Raw genomic sequence first — 23,580 nt, 5'->3', positions numbered from 1 at the left:
ACTGCCGGAAACGACCACCGTCCCCTTTCTCTCGTTGCCGTCGTCTGCTCGTCGACTTGAACACCCGATTCGGAAAGGGAATCAAGTGCAACAGCAGTGAGCCCTTTGATACGATTACGTCGAGGAGCGACTTGGCTATTGTATGCCCAGGTCAGCAAAATTATTATGCTTTATTTTTTATTATACAGATAAGAAGCTTCTAGATAAGTCAAAACTTTCCGTTTTCGTTGGCCTCTTTTCCTCTCGGTATTTATATATCCTAGGTTCATGTTATAATAACATTAGCCGTTGGCCTCTTTTCCTCTCGGTATTTATAAATCCTAGCTGCGTGCTATAACATTAACCGACGATAAATAGAGCAAAAGCAACTATTATCTAATTCTATTTAAGCAACGGACTGATCAGAGAGCTTCGATGACCCGCCACGGATGCATAAACACGTTAAACAATAAAGATTTGTCAAGATCAGACCCTACATATCTTTCTGCAATCTGCCGAACAGAACTTAATGTGTTAATATGTATTACATACCTGCGAGGTACTAGGTGGCCTAGTTATATATTAGCTCGAGCGAAGCTAATTGCTACGGCTGAGCCTAGCACTGGATCCTACGGCTGTTTTTAGTGTTTTTCCTACCATGGTTTTACCGCCCAGAGGCACAAACAGATGTGCAAACAGCTTCGTGTATACACAGACACGATGATAAAGAACCCATAACGTTTAGATTCAGATAGATCTAAAATAAAGTCGACCGTGCATCTCCGGTCGCTCCCCCGACGACCCTCGTTAGTGTTGCAATTAGTGGATTGGTAAAGTGTTTTTTCTTTTTTATGAAAAACGAACGACAACAGATAGACGCGTGTATTTACAACGAAAGGTGGAACTGTCCCGTTTATACCTAACACAATATTAATAGTATAGAATATAAGAGAGAAACGGCGACGTAAAATAGAATTTCGTTGTAAGTCTCTGCGCAATGGTTATATACATTGCCTACTATTGATTTATTAATTATATAAACAGTATTATTATTTATAAAAAAAATATATGCTTCTTAGATAGATTTCTGTAGGAAGTCAACATCAATTCAAGGTATTCGTTTATTAGTATTTCATCAACAAATTTCATTCCGCAATCGGTGCTAATTAGATAATACTAGCCGATAACATTTCGATCTAGGACCCTAATTATTTCTTATGAAGTATTCATTAGCTTAAATATAATATAGAAACAAAGTGGATTGGAAATCGAAAAACAGCTGTACGTGGTATATACAAGTATTTAATATTACAACAAACAATATAAAGAGCATGGTGAAATGTACTAGATCACACATTTAGTTTAGAAATAGATTATCGTTGGGTCTATCAGTGTAAGACACATTGAGACATAATTCAACTCCTGAGTTGATCAACTAATGTGAACCAACTGTAATATCTGCTATGATGGCTATAATGAATCTTCTCGTGAATGGCGCTGCCCTTCGGCGGCGCAAACCTCTTCGTAGGGAAACACAGAGAATAATACGCTCCATATCAATTTATTCAAATACGGCCGCCTTTCTCGCGCGCTCGTCCGTAAAGGCCAAACTTTTCGCGTGCCAACTAACGGAAATGGCATGCGTATGTTCTGCGACCCTTTCGCTTTGTTAGTAATCTGACACTATATACGACTGGCCTGGAGCCAATAATGTTCAATAAAATCTGAATTTTACCACAAATCCCCTCCGGCTAATTGTACTCAGAGCTGATCTGAAGATTTCCAAAATCACAGTTGATTAAAAATGCCATACTTCATCGAAAATTAGACCATGTGCACGCTACGTGTCAGGAGTTGCTGCCGACTGAACGATCACCCTGCGGGAAAAATGGAACAAGCTTCAACCCGAACTGTTATGACTTTCCGGATGCACGGGTGGCAGCAACACGTTGAATTGTTTGAGGTGGAGCCTTGACAGTTATCCACATACTGAGATACAAACACGACTATAACAATCAACGACGAAAATCACCAAACGGGCGTAGTCTCTTGTTGCGCGCCTTACGCAGAATATTTTCGATGTCGGAATAAGGTTATCAGTAAGCTTTTATTCGATGGCAAGTAGACGGGTTGATGACATGCGTCGACATCAAATTAGTCTAAATCTGCTTATTAAGTATATTCTATATATTTTATATACAAAATTTTGATCTTATTTAACAAATTCAACACAAATGAACAGAATAAACATGATTTTTTGCGTGATCTATGCATGGTCATATGATAAACGTTGTATTTTACCTGCTTGCTTGTAACCTGTTTTTGGACGGATTATTTTTAATCACTTTTTGACACTTAAGCTTAGAATAAGCTTAAGATCCATTAAAATAGTCTCCGTATGAATATTTGTCGAAAGCAGCGATGTTATACAGTGTGAATGTCGAGCGTAAATGAGGTAAATTTCCACCCTTGGGACCTAAATTATAGGTGGCGCTGCTGTTGGTGACGCGGCCCCGGGTAAAAGCACTAGCCAGGAGAGAGAAGTGCGCATTCGTTTGTTAGATGTTTGGATGTTGGTGTCTCTGGGGTCCGTGTTCGACTCGAGTGGGACGGATACTAGGCTTAGCAACAAGCAGCAGAAGCAAACTCAAACTGGAGGTCAGGGCCAGCCCTATGTGTGCCCTGTTACGAACTACAGTTACTTGACCATTAGCAAGCATTGCTAATTGTTACCGGTTTAGCAACAGTGCAACGATTTGGAGAACTTCGGGAAGTCGACGGGCTTCATTTGCGACATGGAGGGCGACAGTCCGATGCAGGCAGAGAGCGCGCCACACGATGGTTTAAAAATGGCTGTTGCTGTACCGGAAGCCGACGTTCAAAGCGGAAGCGGAGTTCTAATAGAACACCGAGAATCCATTCTTAATGGCAAGAAAAAGTTTTTTCGACGACGGAAGAGAGTTAACTTTTTCAAAAGGTACATAATACTACTGATGTACAGTTTAGTCTCCATAGTGCATGACGTTAGTTGAAGTTATTCAAATCAGCTGTTCTTTGCTTACTATCAGCTGATCTGTTCAGCTGATTTCCATTACTGAGTGCTCTAATTTTGTTGCAGTGATGGTACAATCGTGTCCAGTCATGCTGGGACCCTTAAGGGTTGCCTTTATTTTTATAAGTCTGGTAGATTAACTTAGCTGAAGACTAAATCCAATCAACTTATGCATGCGCTAAGTGATCAAAATGGAGGCGTCTGCTTAATTAAAGTGAATTCAAATCTCGTGCATGCAGTGCTTTATCGGCAATTTTTTAAATTTCAAAGTCTTAGTAGAGAGACCTCTGTAATCAATACATCACTGTCGATGTCAGTGCGAGCTGGCTTGTGCATAGATCAGTCTCTAAAGCATTGATGTTTCCGTTGTCTTCGACGAACGACCATCCTACCAACTTCAATAATGGAATAAACTATATGTAGAGATTCCAAATGTATTTTAGAAGGAATAACAGTACATTTAGGGTAAACCTATCCATTGTATTTTTGCAATCATAATGCGGAGAAGTCTTAATTGACTTCTCAGCGTTATAATTAGAAGCAGTGCTGCAAGTTATAGCTCTCCACATTGCAGGAACTATCGCAGGTCCCTTAGAAAATTATAAAAATATTTTTTATTTATTTTCTTATGTTCTGGATATTATTTTGAATTTTCTAGTCCTTTTGTTTTACAGCAGCCTTTGTTTATTATTGACTTAAGCAGTAGTGAGAGCTAGGTATAAGAAAATGTGACCATATTCCAAGCTACTTGAACACGTGATAACGCTGCTATAATCATACCACTGTTGTTGTTTTTGTTTGGTATCCTTGTTGATGTCGTTGTTTAGGTCAAACTCATCAGCCAGCTCGTGGGCGGAACGCCGCGAGGAGGCCCGTCGACGGCGCGCAGCCGTTCGACGACAGTCACTGGGTCAACCAGTCGCGCCTTACAACACGACTCAGTTCCTCATGGAGGAGCACAAGGCCGAACTGGACGAGAAACAACTAACGCAGCCCCGACAACATCGCCATCACCGTCGGAGAGGTGACAGCTTTAACTCGGTAAGTTAGCACAAACATTGGCCGTAGGCCGTATAACTTTTAATAACGCACACTCTTTCAACGCCCTTTTTTGTTGTATTAATATAGATTAGGTAAAAATACTTCCGAAAGACAGATAACGGTTGATTTCTATTTCTCTATTGCGTGTCATTGTGGAGCGAAAACAATAAAGGGGAAAGTCGATAAGGTGGATGCAAGAAAGGAAAGCGAGAACTACCAAAGGAGGGTAATAAAACTGTGCTACTACCTATAGTAGCTACTAAATAAAAATTAGGCACGTAAATAACGATCAATAGAGCTTTATACCATAATAACGGAGTAAGGACGATTGTGAGCAGAAAGACTGCACATTGTGTCAAATCGTAGAACCATGAGTGGGATGGAAGACAAATTAGAAGGGTAGTAACATCCCATGTGCGTTTAGAAGGGGTAAGGGTAAGAGACTTAGGAAAGGGATGGCTCGAGGAAGTGTTGATAACTAGTATAGTATACGACAGCTAAAAGCACCAGGTTGTTAGTGGAAGGCCGACAAAGTGCACAGGATGATCTATGACAAAGACTAAGCAGACCCAGTGCGAACTTCAGCATGCTCTCAAATGTGTACAGAATTTCTAATCAGCTGAACAGAATTCGAGTGGAAGTGAGTAGGAATCGAATTCTTTAACCGCTTAGGTTGGCACGCGGTCAATTGTAAACATACGAAAATACGCTGTATTTTCGTGCTATGGAATATCTTTAAAGATCTTGTGACTGCATTTGAGTCAGTGTCCATCCCATATTGTTGCTCACTGTAACCCCCTGGCCTCATATACTGTTTAGAAAGCTTAGATAATCAGTACATCGATGGCATATAACCAATCCGTGTAGTGTCCCATTTGGTTACGTGTCCTGTTTATTGGCGCGTGTCTATGTAATAGACATTCAGTTAGGTAGATCTAAGCTGATATGTTGATACGTACATATGGCTAACAGCATATTCAACTGGATCAGGCGGTCGCTTGTTTGTCGTGACACACGGGAAAATACGGGAATGTATTAAGATATGTGGGAATGATGCGTGAATCGGCGCCAAGCCCGCTTGACTGGTTTGGTGACCACCGTTGTGGTTGCATGCGCACTACTAACAATCGGTACATCTGCTGCGGTGGGGTTTGCAACGCAAACGGAAGCTGGTTGACTTCAACAGGCTGCGTGCGCGTCACTGCTGCCATCGTCTGCTTGGCTTCTGCTTCGATAACGATGACGATGGTGCTCCAATCAACTAAACAGGATCTACAAGTTTACAAAAGGTGTTTGGTGTTGCTCGAATGCTGCTGTGATACTGCCATTGCTGATGGTATTTCGAGTGGTCAAAGGCTACCTACACGCAGTTTTCAGTCACCGAAACAAGCATGTTCCACAAAGGTACATGTGTGGTGCAAAGATAAAGGGTAAATGTGGGAAGTTTATCGGAAGCACTAAAAGCTAAATAACTGAAAGAAAACTAAAGTATGGAAAAATTTACCATAATTATACTATAGAAGGCGCAAAACAGACGTTTCTGGAAAACACAGCAGCGATTTGTACGATTGTCAAATTACTAAAATTGAACAAAAGAGATAAAAAACGTATATGCATTGTCAAAGTTGCAGGATAAATTCGATTCATTTTGCAGTATGTTGGTAAGCCGCAGATAGAGACTAGACGTACGTTGAAGTTTAGAAAATTTTGTGAACAAGTAAATTACCACTAATGTACTCATTATAGTATTGTTGAATTGAATAAAATGTGAATTAAACTTTTAAAAAGTAATTCTTAATTTACTTAATTTTTAATATTCATATGGTGCTAGCTGTACGAGAGAAATTGTGCATTATGGTCGGAGCAATTTGGTAGCCGGCGTAGCATACATAGATTACAGATATAGGATTATTACTTGCTTGTCCTTACGTGCGCTTACGTAAGTGTTAGCCTATATGGGCAGAAATTGTATGAACGTTAGGTCATTACTTCCTTGATCGAATCTCTTTATTCGAACCACAGTCATAGTTTCTGATTTCTCTTGGTGTCATTACATATACAGATGGATTCTTACGGCGAAGACTACCAATCCTCATCATATGAGGATGACGAGGAGTATTTGCAGGCGCAATTTAGCGCCGAATATGACTCCGTGGCCTCGGAGCGACTTCACGCGATGAGCAAACCGGAGCTCGTGCACGAATACCTGTTACTTGAAGCGCGAATCGATGAGCTCGAAGAGGAATTAAAAGCCGTTAAGAAGGCTGAAGAAAGCGATCAACCTATGGAGGTGCAGGCAACAGAGGAAGATATTGCTAAGATCACTGTCTTCCAGCAGGAGATCTCAAAGCTACAAGCAGAAAATCGTCGACTAATCCAAGAAAACGATCATCTCAGGCAGCAAACTATTTGAGATGGACATTTTTAAAGATGTATACATACCAACGAGAAAACTGTTAAGCGGATTTCGGCTCTGGGATAATAGAAAACCGATGAAGGCAAGCAGCACAGCATTGTAACAGCAATAGCAGTAAGGACACAATATTTTGATCATGATAACAAATATCTTATGTGATTCTTGTACGAATTTCTATTTTGTTCAAGTGGTTAATGAGCATCGAGGATTCGCCGTTGCAACTTACTCGTTATCATATAAGAAGCTAGGCGTGAACTAATTAACAATATATATGCTACCGACCCTTTGTAACGAACATCAAAATCCAAGTGCCAAGCTTTTCAGAGTTTACATAAATATATAGTACGTATAGTAATACAAAGCAGAAAAGAATGTCGTATATAATCTCATGTGCTGCCTGCAACCATACATTTAGATCTAGAGAATGCCACGACTACAGTGAGGACCTGTGCTGGACGCATACATGTGAAACATCGACGAATTGAACGCCTAGGCACGTTCGTTGTTGTCAGATCTCAGAGCTGATCCGATGGAGAATTACTAGCGATTTGTCTGACTGACTGAGTTGTTCGATTGACTGACAAAGTTAATTGATCGATTGACCGTTTGCCGAACCGGCAGAATAATTGATCGATGTGACTGTCTTGACTAAGCGCTTGTTGATTCGGTATAATGAACGACGAAAATACGCGTCAATGTTGCCATTACTAAGCAAATGCTGCAAAATTTATAAATGAATATATTGGATGGGATAGAGTAGAATCACGATGACTACGTGACCGAAAAATCTATGTATATATTCATTTTGCATATACATTAATCATTCAAGTCTCGTGTAGGAGACGCCATTTAACGGTCTAAAATGCAGATTTGGGCCGTTCACGTCTGATTGGTTCAGCACGTCTGGTTGATGTCTGAAACATAGAAAAAAAAACTTACAACTGATGTATGCAGAATCGAAAAAGAAAAAATGACGAAGACCATGTCCGATGTAAGGCGTTACACCACAGATGCCGACAATGCAACATGAACGAGACAAAGCAAAACGGAAAGCCAACGAGGACAACCTGAACGAAGGAACAAAGGGACAGCATACGCTTCTGTGATGAAAATTATTGTGATCAATAAATCCTTTGTTATTTTTAATTATTGTATATTTGACGAACATATGAGTATTCTATTTTTAAAGGTAAATGCTTTACCAGATTATACAGCTATAAATTTATCGCGTTGATGTTATATACATTGAGCTCACAAATGCAGCATATTTTGTAGCTGATTATCTTGTCAGCCTACTCAGGAGGATGTCATAAATGGATCCCTCGACATGACTTCGAGACTCAGTTGCTTAAACGCTCTGGTAGTTTCTGGACAGCCATCTACCTTATATTCGTGTCTCGCATACATAATTTATCTATGACCTCTAGAAGTACGTCAAGAGTGGGATATGCTTGCCCACCAGTTATTCTTTTTAGGGTATGCAAAGCCTCGTAATCGCACAGACTTAGCTCAGATAGAAGGGAGTTGAAGTTATATACTCCACTTCTAATTCATGAAGTACCTGAGGCATGGCGCTGTGGTCATCTTATAACCGGATTACATGATTTCGATTGTCATGTCAATGATCCGCAAGTTTAGGTACTCGAGATAAACATGCAGATTCATTGCAAGTACTAGCATCATTTTACATCCGAACCTATTCGATACTGACATCAAATTGTCCTTAGAGTAACACCACTTTCTTGTTTCTCCTTACATGATTGTAAGAACCAAGCTTTGCTTTCATGAAAAACCTTTTCTATTGCGCCAATGCATTATTTTCCTTCGAACCCCGGCATCTGATTATTTCCTCGCCGGCTTTCAACAGTCCAATCTTTGTTCTTGGAACGTTCGTATCATTCAGATACTATGCTTTTGCGGAAGGCCATTTTGCCTGGTGTCTTCACTATTCTTCCATGAATTTTCGGAGCGCTGTGGCCTTCGAGGAGCAAAAATTGACCGCTGAGCATTAAGATTCAACACTACAGGATATTTTTCTTTCTGAACACATCACTACTGAAGTAAATTCAACCGGTTTACGCGAGAACTTTTACAAGGCGAGTTTTTCATTTACTATTGTTCAGAAATTCATGAAGCAAAATCAAACAATGTGTAAACGAACTTCATAGTATTCTTTTTTCAATTAATACATAGACAGTACAATCAGAACGTATGCGCCTTCAAGCTTTAATAGCATAATAATACTAATGAGTACTATTGTTGAAAAATTATAAGCAAGTTATCTGCGTGGATATGAACATAAGAGAAGAGCCTACGGTTATATTATATAATCGTAAAAATTGGTTAATCTGTTAACTGTTTATCCCATTTTGTTCTGCGAGACAATGCTAGTTCACTCTAAATACTTTTACTGTAAGCATTTGCCCACACGTTTTCAGATACAGAACTAAGAATTGATAATTCATCCGTCTAGAAAGTATATAAAATATGACTCTAAAGAGCGAGTAAGACGACAGGTATAAAGATTTGTACATTTTAGAATCATATATCGCTATAATGCTGAACTTTGATTTTTGCTTGCTAAATAGAAAAGCACGGTTTTTTTGCAGTATTAATCCTTTCATTAGTCGTTGCATATGCACAATAAACGGTTATTCTCTATCTAAATCATAGGAAACAATAATAATCTATAAAGAAAAAAACAGTTTTTTTTTTCTATCAGAATTAAAGACCCATTTAGTTTAAATAAGAAAAATTGTGTACCCTTTATTCGAGCATAGATGTCGCTGCTTCGTTTATCTCTACGGAAAGAATGCCTTGGTCATAATTCTACTAAATAATATAAGATATTTCATGACATATAATGAAAGCAAAGGTCTTATTGAAATGAATTCTTGTAGTGTTTAATTCAAGTCCACTCCTCAGATGTTTGGTTCTAGTAGAGTTTGGCTGCGAAATGTCAACCTTTTCAAACCAATCACGTTTTAACTTCATCGTCCGACCTTTCCGAGTGAGGTATCCGTTTTGGGATTCGCGGTAATTTTCTGCACGGCGACAATTGCTTCATTAATTCTTGTCTGCAGTTCTCGAATATCCTGGATAAATAGAAGTCGGAGCACTCGCGCTGCCTGGTTCGCACCGTTGTCTAAAATCGACTGCATTGAGTTAGCTAAGCAGACGCAAATTATGAATTCCTGTTTTTGTCAGTATTAAATCAAACTGTTTGCAGCCAGGGGCTGGATCTCTAAGTCAAATGAGTAAAACCAGTATGATACTCTCAAGATTATTCTACATAAACCGGTAAAAATTAGTGTGTGTAAGACATAGATGGACACAGACATCTATTTCCTTAAGCGATTCTTAAATGGTTTGTACGTTTCTCATTCTTCGCTGACCTGTAAGTAATTTTATTTTTTTATTCACTTTTTAAAACATAAATAAATATTGATGAAGACAAAAAGGACTCGATAATCATCGCGCATCGTTCGAATGGCACTTGAATCCCATCGCAAGAAAACTTTCATTTTTGAACGCGAAACAGTCGACGACCCGATCTCGGACTCCCTTCTTTGTTTTAGAGCACTGTTCTAAGAAACCATGCTTGCTGCGTGGAGCTGAATAAAAGTAAATTTGTGGGCTCAATGCCCGTGGCTAGGCTAAATAGTCACCCAACAAGCTAATAACACGTATCCATGTATCTAGGCCATCATTTGAATCGAAACACCCACTACTTCCTCTTTGATGTACTGTGAGTTCCCTCTCCTGGTATCGGTTTGAATTTTGTCACCGCGGGACTAACGAGAAAGTTGACATCAGATATGCGCTTGATCTCCATTCCTCGAGCCCTCAGAAGCAAGCGGCAGTAAAGTATCATGTAAACAATGCAGTTGCCGCAAAATACGTTAGAAAACGATTATGCTGAAATAAGCCGCCATCTGAAGCAATGCTGAACAGCGGAACTAGACGTGAAATACCAAAATGTACTAAACTGGAAAAGATCCTAGGTAATTAAATTTACGATGCTTCGTGGATGAAATGGATGACGCATGAATCCGCTTTGTAACAATTACGGTTTTGTGTGGCCTGACAAGAAAAATATATGCTACATCTTAAGATCGTCTTTATGCTAAACTTCAAGATTTCGTTACATACCCTACGAGCTCACTTTTGTTGTCAATATTCAATTCCGAGTAGTAACAACCAAGTTAAAAGAGTTGATGAAATCTGGAGGACAGGGAAAGGACACTACCTTATAGGCCGGATCTTTGCAGCGACTCGGTTTCGGTATTACGTTTCATGTAGGTTTGCAAAAAGGCGTACATCTTAAATATTTGCGATTTTGCTCGCAGCTGTAGAAGCGGAGTGTATGATTCGTATATATTCAGAGTGTATGATTTTTTTGTTACAAATAAATTCACTGATCATTGGCGAAAGCGTTTAGCAGCTCATCGCCCTTCTATGAGCCAGTGAACACAACAACAGTACAAAAAATCGGAGAACTAACTATGATTATTGAAAAGTACAACTTTACCTTTTAAATCGAAGCCAAGGTCGACGTTGTGCAATGGCGTCGGTTCGCCTTCCTTTTTGGGACCCTTTTGCGCGTTCAACAAATATTTCTCGGCATATTTGGATACTGCCCTAAAAGTGATGCGGGCGTCTGTAGGATGTGCCTGGATGTTTAGCAGATCTGCCAGTTTATTGACCCCTTCTTTGAACTCCGCACTACAATCTAGTTAGGATCGGGTAAAAACCAGAAAGACTAGTAGTTACAAATGCGCGTCTTAGTATACGCGTGCAAATTGTATGACTAAAATAAACGAACAATAAGCATAGTAAAATAATTCTCAACGCGGTTTAGTCCAGATCTTGTGTTGCCACATCTCGCAGGTAGAAATTTTAACGAGGATATATCTTAGTACATAGCACCTATATAAATTCAAAAACTAAGCATCTTCTGCAACATACAGATATTCTAAACCCTACGTTAAAGTATCTGTGTTACTGCCTTTGTTTCGAATATAGTGTTATCAATGAGATCGCATTATCGATAGTTGTTGATTTTTGCATAACAAAAACTGAAAGGGTTGTTCGAATTTAACGTTGTTTACAACTTACAATTGAGTTTGTCGAGCGGATTTTCGTCGTCATGTTTCCAGCGTTGCTGCACATTTTCTGCGGAATTCTCAGAATATTTCGTTACTGAAAGGCATTTATTCAAAGAAGCACAGTGTTTCATTTAATTTAGCTCAAGAATGCAATATTTTAACAACTGATAGTTGTATTGTCTACAGTACAATACAATCAAATTACAGTCGCCAACACAGTCATTGATACTATTTACCCAGACACTGACATATTATGATGTTCAATAGTTACCATCGTCAGCATATTCCAATCTCACGGCATGACCCAGCAACCAATCGACGCACTCTGTAAGCTCATCTTCTTTGAATGGACACTCTGCGTCCCGTAGATAACCAGCGTATACTTCAAGCCATTGAGGTAGCGGCGTATTTAGCAACACTCCACGATCTTCTGGTTTATACTGCCGAATCTTCATTTGTTCCAGCCATATGACAAGTTCCCGGAGATCAGAATTATCTGGTTTGCAAAGAATACGATATCAACGATCGACTGATAACCCAATTTTTGACTGCTATTAGCTCTAGCTTTATCACCCGCGAAGTGCGATATGTGATATAGATCTTATTTAATTTATTAAAATTCAGTTTTCATAATCCGTAATAAGACTTTCCGTTCTTTTAATCTTTGCTTGCACCGTGTCGTTTACTATCAAAACAGAAGCTAAAGTGACGTAATTCTCTTGAAGGAATGCTATTTTAAGTGCTAGAATCCTTTCCATCTTTTCCATGGTACGTTCCACAAATGTCAAGTAAGGTAAAACTTGCAACATCTTATCCAATGTATTTCAAGAATGCGTTTTGCTTAAGAGATAACCTAGTCTTAAAGCGACGGCCATTATCATTTAGAGTATACATGTTTGCACATACATCTTTATTTTATAGGTTAACACTAGTAATGAATATTAAGTTGCGGATTATTTACCGATTTTATGAACACTGACCTTGTGCATTAAAACAAGCCCTATTCGGGTAATTCAGTGCTTGCAATTTATGTGAAAACATTGTAAACTAAAGTTGTTTGGTAATAGAAACCGATACTTGCGCTGGCAGCGCCTTTACACCGAAGTTTAGAACTCGGTTCCGTCGTTTAGTGTCCGAACATTAAAGCAATGCGTCCGTTTGGTAAAGAATAAGAAGAATTAGGGAAATAGAAATCAATACTCAAAACATAGAAGTGTCCAAGTTCTCTCAGTCATTCATTCTACGATCGTTGGAGTCATTGGCACATTTCCGAATGTTTGAGATTGAATTAATGGATGAGATTGAATAAAGCATTTCCGCACATTCCATGAACCGTTATTTAGAGGAAAGCATGTACATACATGCACAGATCGTAAAGAGATATAGCTAGCCCAATGTCGTGTTTACGGGAGATCAGGTTCACAATATCAAAAACAATAGGGTTTCGACGGCTAACGTTGTCTGCTATTCACCCCTGATTCTTCTGCGAACCAACCTGGCCGCGATACAAAGAAGCACAGCTGGCATGTTTGGTTATCTTATGCAAGTTTACCGTTGCTACTTGCATTGGGTTGCCGTGAACCTGCTATAACGGTTCAATCATTTTGTCTGTCGTTTTCACGTGTCGCGTCGCAATTTGCCTGTAGACTTCCTGTGAACGTTGTGTGATGATCACAGATTTACCACCATCTACTCTAAATCTGTCCTTTACCTCTGTCAGTAGTCAGCTAGCTAGTTAGATCCCGCCAGGAGCCCCCGATTCTATGTTGTATGCAGACCATACCACGCGGAAGCCAAATAGTCCCTTAATACACAGGAAAGAAACGATACAGTGCTGTCGTACAACACAAGTAGTGTTGTTGTACCCCAAGCTGGCAGATATCAGCGAAGCGTTATTCCGCCCCGCTTTAGTCTAGCAAGCTGGGACTCGCGGTAATATGAGTGTGGAAATCGAAAACGGTCTTGCAACCCTTCTGTCCTCCTTCGAATGTTTTCATTGAATTTTATAGTTTTACCGACTAGTTTTTTCATCGTGACGGTGTGGCAACGGATCAGCTGTGTGCACGATTCCTGTCATCCGCAGCAGCAACAGCAGTATCCGCACTTCCACGAAGAGGAGCAGGTGTTTTGTGTCTTTTTACTAGGTAAGAAAGAATGTGTATCTCTATGTATTACCTTTAAACTTGACTGATCATTGAGGTTGTCCTGCTTGTTGCTGTCGATTGTCGGCTGCTCCGGAGTTCGACACTTGAAACCGAGTCAGCAACGAGCAAACTGAGTTGCGCCGTTGAATGAAACGCATAGAGGTGAAAGGGTTGAGTCACAAGGACAAAACATACCGCCACAATGCAATTACTAGACAGTGATCGGTGGGACGACGAGTGTACAGTTGCTTGACAAGTCCCTAGGGCCTGAATGCTAGCTTGCCAACCCTAGTGCAGCTATCACGGTGTTAGCGTCGACCAAAGCTATCCGCTTGCTACTGTTGTTTTGACTGTAAGTACATGGCTCTATTAGTACGCAGAACTCGATCTGTGTGTTGTGTCTTTTCAGACGCATAGTCTAAAGTTAAAATGCAGTCAGTTTAAAGCTTGTTCGTGTGGACGAAGAGAGGCCGGGTGGCGTAGTGCTCAGTTATACTATACTGTCGTGACAATATGATACTTGAGCAAGACATTTTCTTTCCTTTAGAGTAGGAAGACGATCGGCATCAACGGTCGGGGATTGTCGCTGTCTTAAGTCTGTACCGTGTATCTGTTCTCTGTATGTTACTACATGTAACCTGTTTACCGTGGTAGTCGTAGTACATTCACCTTGTGTAACCTGCTGTACTCTTCTCATTAGTTTTATTAGTGGTTGGTGTCGCGTTATTATTTTCGGTTGGTAGGTCAAGTTTTCGTGAGCCGGGCGGAAATCCACCCGAGTCATGGTAGACTTGCTCTTCCGTGTGGTGAGTGCGTTCATTACGTACAGTCTACCTAGTCGACTATAGATACTGCCAACGGATTAGTGGAGGCCAACCTAACAAGTAGTGGCCTGTTATTTAATAACCTGACATGGCCCCCCTCTCCTTCTTTCTCTCTTTCCCCATATATATATATATATATAGAGTCAATTCCTTTCCTTCTACGTACAGCCACGACTGAGTTCTCAGCTTTCGCAGAGGGTGCATCACAGTTCATAAAGTTTACCTTTTAGTGGCTTGTTCATCATCATGACTAAATCAACTAAAAGGGCTTTGCCCTCACAATAGGCAAAACTGCCAATCAGAATAAAACTTAGTTAGACGTATTTTATCATTCGTTCGCTTGTTCGTCTTGTTTCTAAACTGTGCAGACACGTTGAATTCAGCTGGCTGATTCTTCTAGGGCCTTCGGAGTCACAATAACTGATTGGTGTCGCGGTGTTTACTAAGTCGACGATAAAACAAGTTAATGTTACAATGGCACCTATTTACCGTGCATTATATAAGCTTAGTAAAATGTGACGCAATCAATTTATCAGGTCGTCGATGAGGCTTAGTTCTGTCGGGCATAAATTTTAATCATGCATAAGGCTGTCATCATCATAACGAATATATACATTCTACGACCATAAAAGCGGGATAATCGTGAACTTGCGCATTCACAGAAATAAACGAGTATCGGTATCAGTGTTAGTGCCTAGGCTAGTCAATGCGTTTGTGTAAATGGCGATTTGTAGTTCAATTAATCTTAACTAAAGATAGATGTTCAGCACTTCACTGTGAATGGAGGCAGCGGCTTGAAGAGACCATATATTATAGTACGGCTTATTGAGGCGAGTAAAAACAGTTGTGAGAAAGTGTATTACGCTAGAAGCGCATTAGATTACTTCAGATGTTCTTGTCAACTGAGACCGAATTGATGAACCATCTAATACGTACCTGTGTGACGGTGGGAACGGATTCAGATTAAAGTTACGAAAATAATGGTTTTCAAAATATGCGACAAACTGTTACTATTAATAGATAAAAAGAATGTATCGGCTTTGTTAATACAGCAAGAAACTAATTTTAAAACTCACGTTAGAAGGTGGTGATTGTCTCATTTTCGAATTTGCGAGTAGCCGCTGGCTTTGCTTAATTCAGTACTCTTATGATATGTATGTGCTGACTATAGCGCCGATTGTCGCATTTTCCAAAGCTTTCCATTAGAATCATCATCAATAGCGGCAACTAGCTTAGTCAATCAGTTAATCGAGTCGTGAATATGCGTATTGAAATTACAAGGAAACTGTTCATAAATTGAATCTCTTACAAGCGCCAATGTTAAATATTTTTTGAGTATTCTATTTTTTAGCTAGATCTGATGCTAACAGGTTGCTGTCGAGAATCTCGAAAGGGCCAAGCGAACTGACCATCAATCGAATTGAGAATTAATTATCGCGCACCTACGGGAAGCATCCACGCACTCAGGATATCTATAAAATCATTTGCGATTATTGTTTTACCCGGAATGATTTTAAGTCAGTATTACATGCGGACAGATCAAATGCCAATACTGGCCCAATCAAAACTTTTCTTTTCCTACGCATTAACGTGAACAGCGTGGACTAATCTTGTGTGGCATAAGTACACATGTAAGCGGCTAGATATGTTTTAAAAGGTAGTACCCGGTGATCATGATGGTGAATAAAGTATCTTTCCTTTTTTTCGCTCGCTGCCTGGTAGTATATATGCAGACGTATCTCTTGTAGTGCAAGTGCCCTATTCTCTGGGCCGAGTTTGACTATCTATGCAAGTCCGCAATAGTGGTTAGCACTCGTGAGTTTTAGAACAAATTCAAGATATGGAAAGAGGCAGTTCTGTTTCCATGCTCTAAACTTTCAATTACCTGAAGTAAAATTTACTAATACTAATACAAACAAATTAATTAATAATTTATAAATATGGTAAATTACTAGAGGATAAGCATGAGATTTTATCAAGCGTATTACATTACCTTGGTTGATATATAACGTAGTTTATCTCCCTGGCAGATTGAGTTATTTGCGACACGAAGACACTTTAGTGTCACCGTCAATACAGCCAGAACACCTTTCATTATAGAAACGTTATTCCTATGTTCATAACAGAAGATGGATGACTGGATGAACAATTTTCTACAATGTTGGAAGCTTTGGCGAGTGCCATACCCCAAGGTCCATTTAAGCCTTTTGCGTACGCTAATGTCTATCATCGTTATATTTGCCTATGTAAAAGTATAGATTTCTACATTCAGTATGTTAAAAGTATGTTGCTGTTGCACTCCGTAAAATAGTAGCACATTAATAATTTGTATTTTAATTTTTAGTGTGAAGATAATGGCATTCAAAGTTGTAACATTACGAGGGCGTCTTAATGGGTTGTTTGCGTACCCATACTTGATGTAGCGGTTAGGTGTTTCAGACTGGCATCATTGTGTTTTTGTTAAGGATCCATCAATTGTTAGTAAGTGATCTTGACTTTCTATACGACTACATGATGGAATCCGCCTAACAATATCTGCAACGTTTCAGTTTTTCACTATGATGCGCGGTATGGAGGAGGAATCTGCTATGATACCGGGAAACGAATTGGTGGACGAAGATGGTCTCGCAATGGCTTTGCCCTTTTCAAAGCCCCTTGAATTTGAAGAGATGCAATTTGTCTGTGATGTATACGTCATGTGCCGCGAAGGTGAATCATCTGAGGCTGCTAACAGGAGAAACATTTAACAAGTGTAATTTTTGTCGGACATAAACACCACTATTAGTCACTGCTGCAAATTTATTTTTATAAAACCGACGTTTTTACCTCAGGAGTATACCGCTTAATCGTAACCTCTGTCAATGCTGCATATTCGGCGGTATGCTATGCCCGTCGTATAACCATAAAAACTGTCTGATTGGTAGGGTCTTTTGAATTAAGTGCGTATCTTTCATCTGAAAACGGCTACGGCAAATTTGACATGAACATTTTACCTATTTCAATAGACATGTATATCACTGGTGTTCCTAACACGTTGGTACGCCTATTTCAGGCCTTCTTGATCAGCTGACTTCGCGTGTAGCTCAAGCAAGCACGCAAGTGGGAAAAACGCGTGTGCGTGAGCTACTAAATCGCAGATACCAGGACGAGACACAATTGTGTGCGCCTTTACTTGTTGCTGCAAAAGAAGGCCATGTTGAAATATGCGATCTTCTTATATACGAGTACCACGTCGATATGGAGACGGAAGGTCAGTATGAACGAATGAAAAATAGTGAAATCTTCAGGTAAAACTTTCTGTAACACCTAACATAACTTCATGCGAATTATAACGGAAAAACGAGTAAAACAGTTGCCAAAAAAGCTTTTTGGTAGTGCACTATCAAATCACGTGAGAGTTTATGGAACTGATATAAGCTCTCTACGTAATTTACTTATAGTTGTACTTAGTGATTTTATTCGTTTATGTTTAATGAAACATTAGGTCAGACAGATATCTCTGCTCGCGGGTACTTTCGAATTTGTTCCCAGTTACCACGTATATAATTTAACACTACTATGTCCTAATCAATTCAAAATCACGGTTAGGCACAATTGTGTTTGACGGCTACAAAATCGATGGTGCAACTCCATTATGGTGTGCTGCGGGGGGCAACCATATGACTATTGTGATGATGCTGATCAAATGTGGAGCCGATGTTAACCACGCCACAGGAAGCCGATCAACACCGCTAAGGGCAGCCTGTTTTGATGGCAAAGTTGAGATGGTTAAGTTGCTGCTTGACCATAAGGCGGATTACAATATTGCCAATAAGTTTGAAAACACGTGCCTCATGATCGCAGCGTACAAGGGCCACAAGGAAGTGGTAACATGTTTACTTGAACATGGAGCACCAGTAAATGCCCGTGCACTTTGCGGCAATACGGCGTTGCAGTTCGCTGCTGAACATGGCTACGTCGAAATTATTTCGGAGCTGATACGTTTTGGAGCGTCGGTACACACTGTCAACAAAAACGCAATGACCCCCATTATCACTGCTGCTGAGAGAACACAGCCTGAGGTAATTCCTGATATTATTATTATTGTTACTGAATGCTCTTGCAACAACTTCGCTTAAAAATGTGATCGAGGATAATTTGAGAGCGTTCTTTCGCAGGATAATCAGTAATCGATGTCATAAATAAAATAAAAGTAAATATTTAAGTAATCTAAGCAACTGCCCTTATTACGCGTGTAGGGCCTACTCTTTTATGCATTGTGTTACTATTACATATTATATCCTATCTATGTGTATGTGTTTAATATACTGTTACATTTTTGCCACTTCGTTATATGGATCGGTTGATTTATTGCAGGCAGTCGAATTCTTCGTGGCCCATCCTGACTACAGTCGTGAAACAAAAATTGATGCGCTTGAGCTCTTAGGTGCATCATTTGCAAATGATAAAGACAACTATGACCTTGAACGATGCTATCATTACTTGAGATTGGCTATGAAGTGGCGTTACGGAGATCCAGATCGTGTACTTCCCAAGGTATGCTGTCTACTAAACAACATAGTTACGTGCAATGGTTGCTATATCTTCTTGAAAACCTAATAGCGAATAGTTACAACAAAGTCCACAGCCCAATGCGATAAGTTACATTCATGAAGCATGAATAGTACTATGCTTAATGTATTCAAGAACGATGTCTGGATAAAAAGGATGTTGCTGTTTTAGGTGCTCCCACCGCCCGTACCAGCATATGAAAACCGCGTCGAATGTCGCTCACTAGAAGAACTACAGCAGATTAAATATAACGCCAATGCACTGCAAATGGAAAGCCTTGCTATACGTGAGCGAATCCTTGGGCCACTTAATCCCGAAGTACCGCATCCAGTAACATTTCGAGGCGCTGTTTTCGCAGGTTCGTAAGTTGCTAACAGACAGTTAATAAAAGTTATTTTACGTACAATCTATATGCGTCACCTAAAAGCCACGCATTATTACTTTATCAATATGAGCAGACAAATGCCTGTAAAATAACCTTTATTCAAGTGGTAGTTTCTAATTCATATTCAAACATGTCTTTCTTTAACATTTTTTCCGTTGGTTGCATTAGATTCTGCAAATTTCGAGCGTTGTCTGGAGCTTTGGTTACACGCGCTTTCACTAAAAGAGCGCAGTGGAGCGTGTGTTGTACGAGACCTACTCCGATTTGCGCAAGTGTTCTGTCAAATGTTGCACGTTGGGGTCCAGGTTTCCGTGGACGTTCTCATTACAGTTATGCGAACAACCGTCACTTACTTGGAACACTTGGCTGAAAAGGTAAGCATTGCGAATCGGAGAAGAAAGATTATTATGTCATGCAAATACATAGGGGAGAATATTTCAGTGCGTGATAAACGAACAGAATAAATATCGTTCTTACGTGAGCGCAGAAATATTCTGAGGGATACTTTATTCGCATAACTTTCACCTGATCTGCTTCATCTTACTGGTACCTTCAATGAAAACTGGCCATGCTAAGTTCTGAGATATTGTTTGCTCTTTTGCTCTTATTATCGGTGGCAATAATGTATATAATTAGGTGTAAGTGATTTAGTAAAATAATCACAATAACTGGATGAAATCCTGTAGGAACAGAAGGAAAAAGACGGGACCGGCAACCGTCCGAAGGGTGCGGATGAACATGAAATTGTATTGACATCCCTCTATCTGCTCGTAGTCGTTTCGAAATTAAGCAAGCGGTGTCGTCCAGAAGCGAGTCACACACTTTGTACGTTGGTCTATCGGATGACTAGGAGTCGATGTGCTACCAACAATGGCAATACGTTACTACACTTGGCAGTCGACAGTCGGACACCAGTCAATGACTTTCACACTCGGAATCTCTGTCACTTCCCCTGCGCGAACACGGCTAAGTGAGTAGATATGACACCACTAGAGGCCAGTAGAAAATAATTTGAAGAGTATCACAAAAGGGTCGAGAAAAGATTAAAGTGGGTCAAAATTTTTTATTTTATCGAATATATTGATAAACAAATAACTGCTGATTTTCATTTTTTGATTATGTGCGCGCTTATTAGACTTTTAATGGAGTGTGGAGGAGACGTGAACGCCATAAACGAGCAGGGAGATACGCCACTCCATCTAATCGTTGCGTATTCAAAACCCATCACAGATTTCTTCACGCTGCACTCCATTATATCTGCTCTTATTGAGCGGGGTGCACACACTGATGTTGTTAATTATAAAGGTGGGTTATTTAACAATAATCGTTTCTTTCATGATACTTGCAGCAGTACAGCAGAAATGCAATACGATTTCATGCCAAAAGCATTATTTTGAAAACAAGAAAGTTTAATGTATGGTAAAGGTTATGCTGCTGAGTCGCTAAATATTTTCACTTCATGATAACTCATAAAGATATTCGATCAATGCTTTCGATTTTTTCGTTCAGTCAATTTCAGTATTAATGATAAATAATTCCGAAGCAAACATGTTACTTTTACATCGTATGCAGAGTGTTATGTATATGATATCAGAAAAACATTGTTGAATATCTCTACTCTTGTGCTACAGGTCAGACCCCGCAGGATGCTGCGACGACAGGTGTAGCTGAGCTGGTGTTGCGCGCACAATCTGAAATTAGCCTCAAGTGCATTGCCGCCAAAGCAGTTCACAAGCACGGGGTTCACTACAAGGGTCGAGTCCCTCGTGAGCTAACGTCCTTCATTGAGATGCATGGCCAACGGACCAATAAACCACGCGCTGGGGTGGAATAAACGGCACATCGTAACAACGCTTAAATGACGAAAACCAATCAGTTACCACTAACAATGAATAATTATTATAATATGTGTGCACCTGGTTTATGATATGCTATGATATAGGTTCGTGTCGGTTTCAAGCGGGGTCGCGCCACAAGAGTAAGCTCAGCACGTTCTTTCACGTGTCACGAAGATTTGAAACTGTCTGGTGGGTCTTGTCTGCTCCTCGATGGCCAGAAGTAACGGCAAATGCATCAATGACAATTATGACGACGTAGTGTTGTTGTACGAATCCATTATTGAATCACTAAGCTCTTGTACGGCTAGATAGAATGGCTTGCTGCTGTACTTGGCAAGTTACACATTTTCGACTCGCTTTCGGGGCAGGCCACGTAATTTAGTGGGGATATACATCTTGTTTTGGAAATTAGCGCTATCATGGTCACGTGATAGATTGATGCCGATATTCACTTGCATTGTATGCCCACCCCAATATTTGCTGTTTATCGTGCATACTGCTTCAGGGCAGAATGAAAAAAGGCGGTTGACCCACTGGCATCATGCACTCCGGACGTTCTTTAATGCGTTCTCAGTAAAAATAAACGATGTTGTTCTAGACAGTTAACCCCTCACAGTGTTTGTGAGGGCGTGAAAACAGAGAGAAAGGGAGAGAGAATAATGACGGGCACTTTAACGACGTATGTACATGGTATATATATTTATTACGGCTAAAAATATATTTGTCGAGCTGCAGGGGATGCGGTGGGCAGCACACGTTCCAGCTCTGCGAGAAGACCATCAGAACGGCTACTCAAGTTCAAGGCAATGTCCACTTTAAATTGTTCGTGTCACCGACCGATTTGGCTCAAAGGTTAATGATGGCCTTGGTAAAGACCCACGAAAGCCACTTCTATTAGTTTCTACCGACGACCTTCTGCCTAAGTTGGGGGCAGACATTTGTTAGATAACAACTACTACTACTATCAATAATTTGTGATGAATTTATTTTCGAACTGAAACGAAACCTCATCTCTTGCCGCCAGAGTTTCCAGCTTCTACGAAGACATTCGATGAATGAATGTTACTACTTTTCATCAATGTCTTTAGGTGCACATATAACCGAACGTTTCTTTTGCTATGAGTGTATAATTACAATGTTGTTAACTTCCCTGAGAACTTTTGTCTAAACAAGGTTAAGAAATATTATATATGGGAAAGTTATGTTAAGCCGGCATGTCGCTGAATATAATGAATAGAGGAGGATCCACTCATTGGGGGCAACTTCGATAAACTGAACCTATTCAAAGTGAGCTTGGAGAGGACAAAGTCAAGCAACGAAGCAAGCATATGTAACAGGCTGTTTTTCGTTTGAAGCGATCTCTTAGCTATGTTAGTTGCAAATCAATGTTTCAATTACTATTAGTGAATGAATAATAGGCCGTAATAATTTCATATTGATCAGATTTATTAGGACATTACATATGTAACCTCTTACTGTACGATGAATATATATTTATATATATATTTTTTTTGCTCGTTAGAGCGCTGATGACTTGGCGGCGGATTGAATGGCTGCTCAACAATGAGGGCAGGCGCGCGCCGGGGGGGGGGGGGGGTTGTTTAGATCGCTGTAGACGCCGGACGGCAATGGCGTCTGAGGTCGACTATTACCACTACTACTCCTACCGTTACTATACGCAATTAATTTGCCCGTTCATCAGTCGAGTGGTTTGGTTATTGTCAGCCGCTGGCCGATGATGTTACTAAAAATGGAATTACATAGCGTTTGGTGTTCCGACGATGTTTTTATTTTGAACAAAGTTCATAGCGCATGTAAATAAAGGTGTAACGATTGCAACGTCAATGAAATGACTTCAAGATCAACATTTGGGAAAGGTTTTTATTTCCTCTCTAAACTAGAACTCGTGTTATAAAGCTATAACAAAAAAATACGCTTCTTTGAACGGAGTCAAAAGCTAAAATCGACTAGCACGATGACCCATGAGAGCATATTTAGTTTAACACCTATTTAGTCTAGTTAGTACCATGGTAGCGCGTAAATGGTAGTGAAAGTTGTAATTGATATTTCTCAAATACGTGTAGACGTCTTGAATGATGAATAAAGCATCACCTATGGGCTGATTTAAGACTAGGAACATTTAATATATTACCTATATTGGGCCAAAAGTTATTTTTTAAAATATCAAGTATCCAAACGGATGAATAGATATACATTTTTTGAGCAGTATCAGTGCAACATC

At 39.9% G+C, this 23,580-nt stretch overlaps 3 protein-coding genes across 14 annotated transcripts; 2 read left to right on the top strand and 1 right to left on the bottom strand.

Annotated features, from left to right (window-relative positions):
• Window positions 1-61: 61 nt before the first annotated feature.
• On the top strand, window positions 62-7,653 carry LOC111262953 (protein HEXIM1). 6 transcript variants are annotated; one of them, XR_015312072.1, is made up of 5 exons: window positions 62-150; window positions 2,467-2,956; window positions 3,859-4,072; window positions 6,135-6,570; window positions 6,904-7,653. XR_015312072.1 is itself a non-coding variant. In XM_022837598.2 (4 exons), the coding sequence occupies exons 2-4, from the start codon at window positions 2,775-2,777 to the stop codon at window positions 6,483-6,485; spliced, it is 747 nt and encodes a 248-aa protein (XP_022693333.1). In that variant the 5' UTR covers window positions 62-150; window positions 2,467-2,774; the 3' UTR covers window positions 6,486-7,653. The 6 variants fall into 6 exon arrangements, 4 of the variants coding, with proteins under 4 accessions (XP_022693333.1, XP_022693364.1, XP_022693355.1 ...); XR_002681952.2 differs by having other exon boundaries at window positions 6,135-6,602; XM_022837598.2 differs by having other exon boundaries at window positions 6,135-7,653.
• A 1,570-nt stretch (window positions 7,654-9,223) lies between these two features.
• Window positions 9,224-13,863, bottom strand: LOC111262698 (tRNA-splicing ligase complex subunit RTRAF). 4 transcript variants are annotated; one of them, XM_022837176.2, is made up of 5 exons: window positions 13,772-13,863; window positions 11,868-12,092; window positions 11,607-11,690; window positions 11,020-11,220; window positions 9,224-9,657 (listed from the first exon to the last, which is right to left on the bottom strand). In XM_022837176.2, exons 2-5 carry the CDS (start codon window positions 12,049-12,051, stop codon window positions 9,479-9,481), a joined length of 648 nt encoding a protein of 215 aa, XP_022692911.1. In that variant the 5' UTR covers window positions 12,052-12,092; window positions 13,772-13,863; the 3' UTR covers window positions 9,224-9,478. The 4 variants fall into 4 exon arrangements, with proteins under 4 accessions (XP_022692911.1, XP_022692888.1, XP_022692892.1 ...); XM_022837153.2 differs by lacking the exon at window positions 13,772-13,863 and adding an exon at window positions 12,577-12,727; XM_022837157.2 differs by lacking the exon at window positions 13,772-13,863 and adding an exon at window positions 12,577-12,726 and having other exon boundaries at window positions 9,224-9,633.
• Window positions 12,995-23,205, top strand: LOC111262670 (protein fem-1 homolog B). Of its 4 annotated transcripts, none has more exons than XM_022837096.2 (10): window positions 12,995-13,740; window positions 17,114-17,273; window positions 17,617-17,814; window positions 18,153-18,625; window positions 18,921-19,100; window positions 19,287-19,473; window positions 19,669-19,874; window positions 20,187-20,470; window positions 20,636-20,805; window positions 21,132-23,205. In XM_022837096.2, the coding sequence occupies exons 2-10, from the start codon at window positions 17,123-17,125 to the stop codon at window positions 21,332-21,334; spliced, it is 2,052 nt and encodes a 683-aa protein (XP_022692831.1). In that variant the 5' UTR covers window positions 12,995-13,740; window positions 17,114-17,122; the 3' UTR covers window positions 21,335-23,205. The 4 variants fall into 4 exon arrangements, with proteins under 4 accessions (XP_022692831.1, XP_022692837.1, XP_022692823.1 ...); XM_022837102.2 differs by lacking the exon at window positions 12,995-13,740 and adding an exon at window positions 13,963-14,092; XM_022837088.2 differs by lacking the exon at window positions 12,995-13,740 and adding an exon at window positions 14,344-14,546.
• The last annotated feature ends 375 nt before the right edge of the window (window positions 23,206-23,580 follow it).

The sequence above is a fragment of the Varroa jacobsoni genome, unplaced genomic scaffold, assembly GCF_002532875.2.
Source record: "Varroa jacobsoni isolate VJ856 unplaced genomic scaffold, vjacob_1.0 scaffold_74, whole genome shotgun sequence".
In the NCBI taxonomy this organism is placed as follows: Eukaryota; Metazoa; Arthropoda; class Arachnida; order Mesostigmata; family Varroidae; genus Varroa; species Varroa jacobsoni.
Note: the sequence above shows the minus strand (reverse complement) of the source record. Positions and strands in the feature narration are given on the sequence as shown.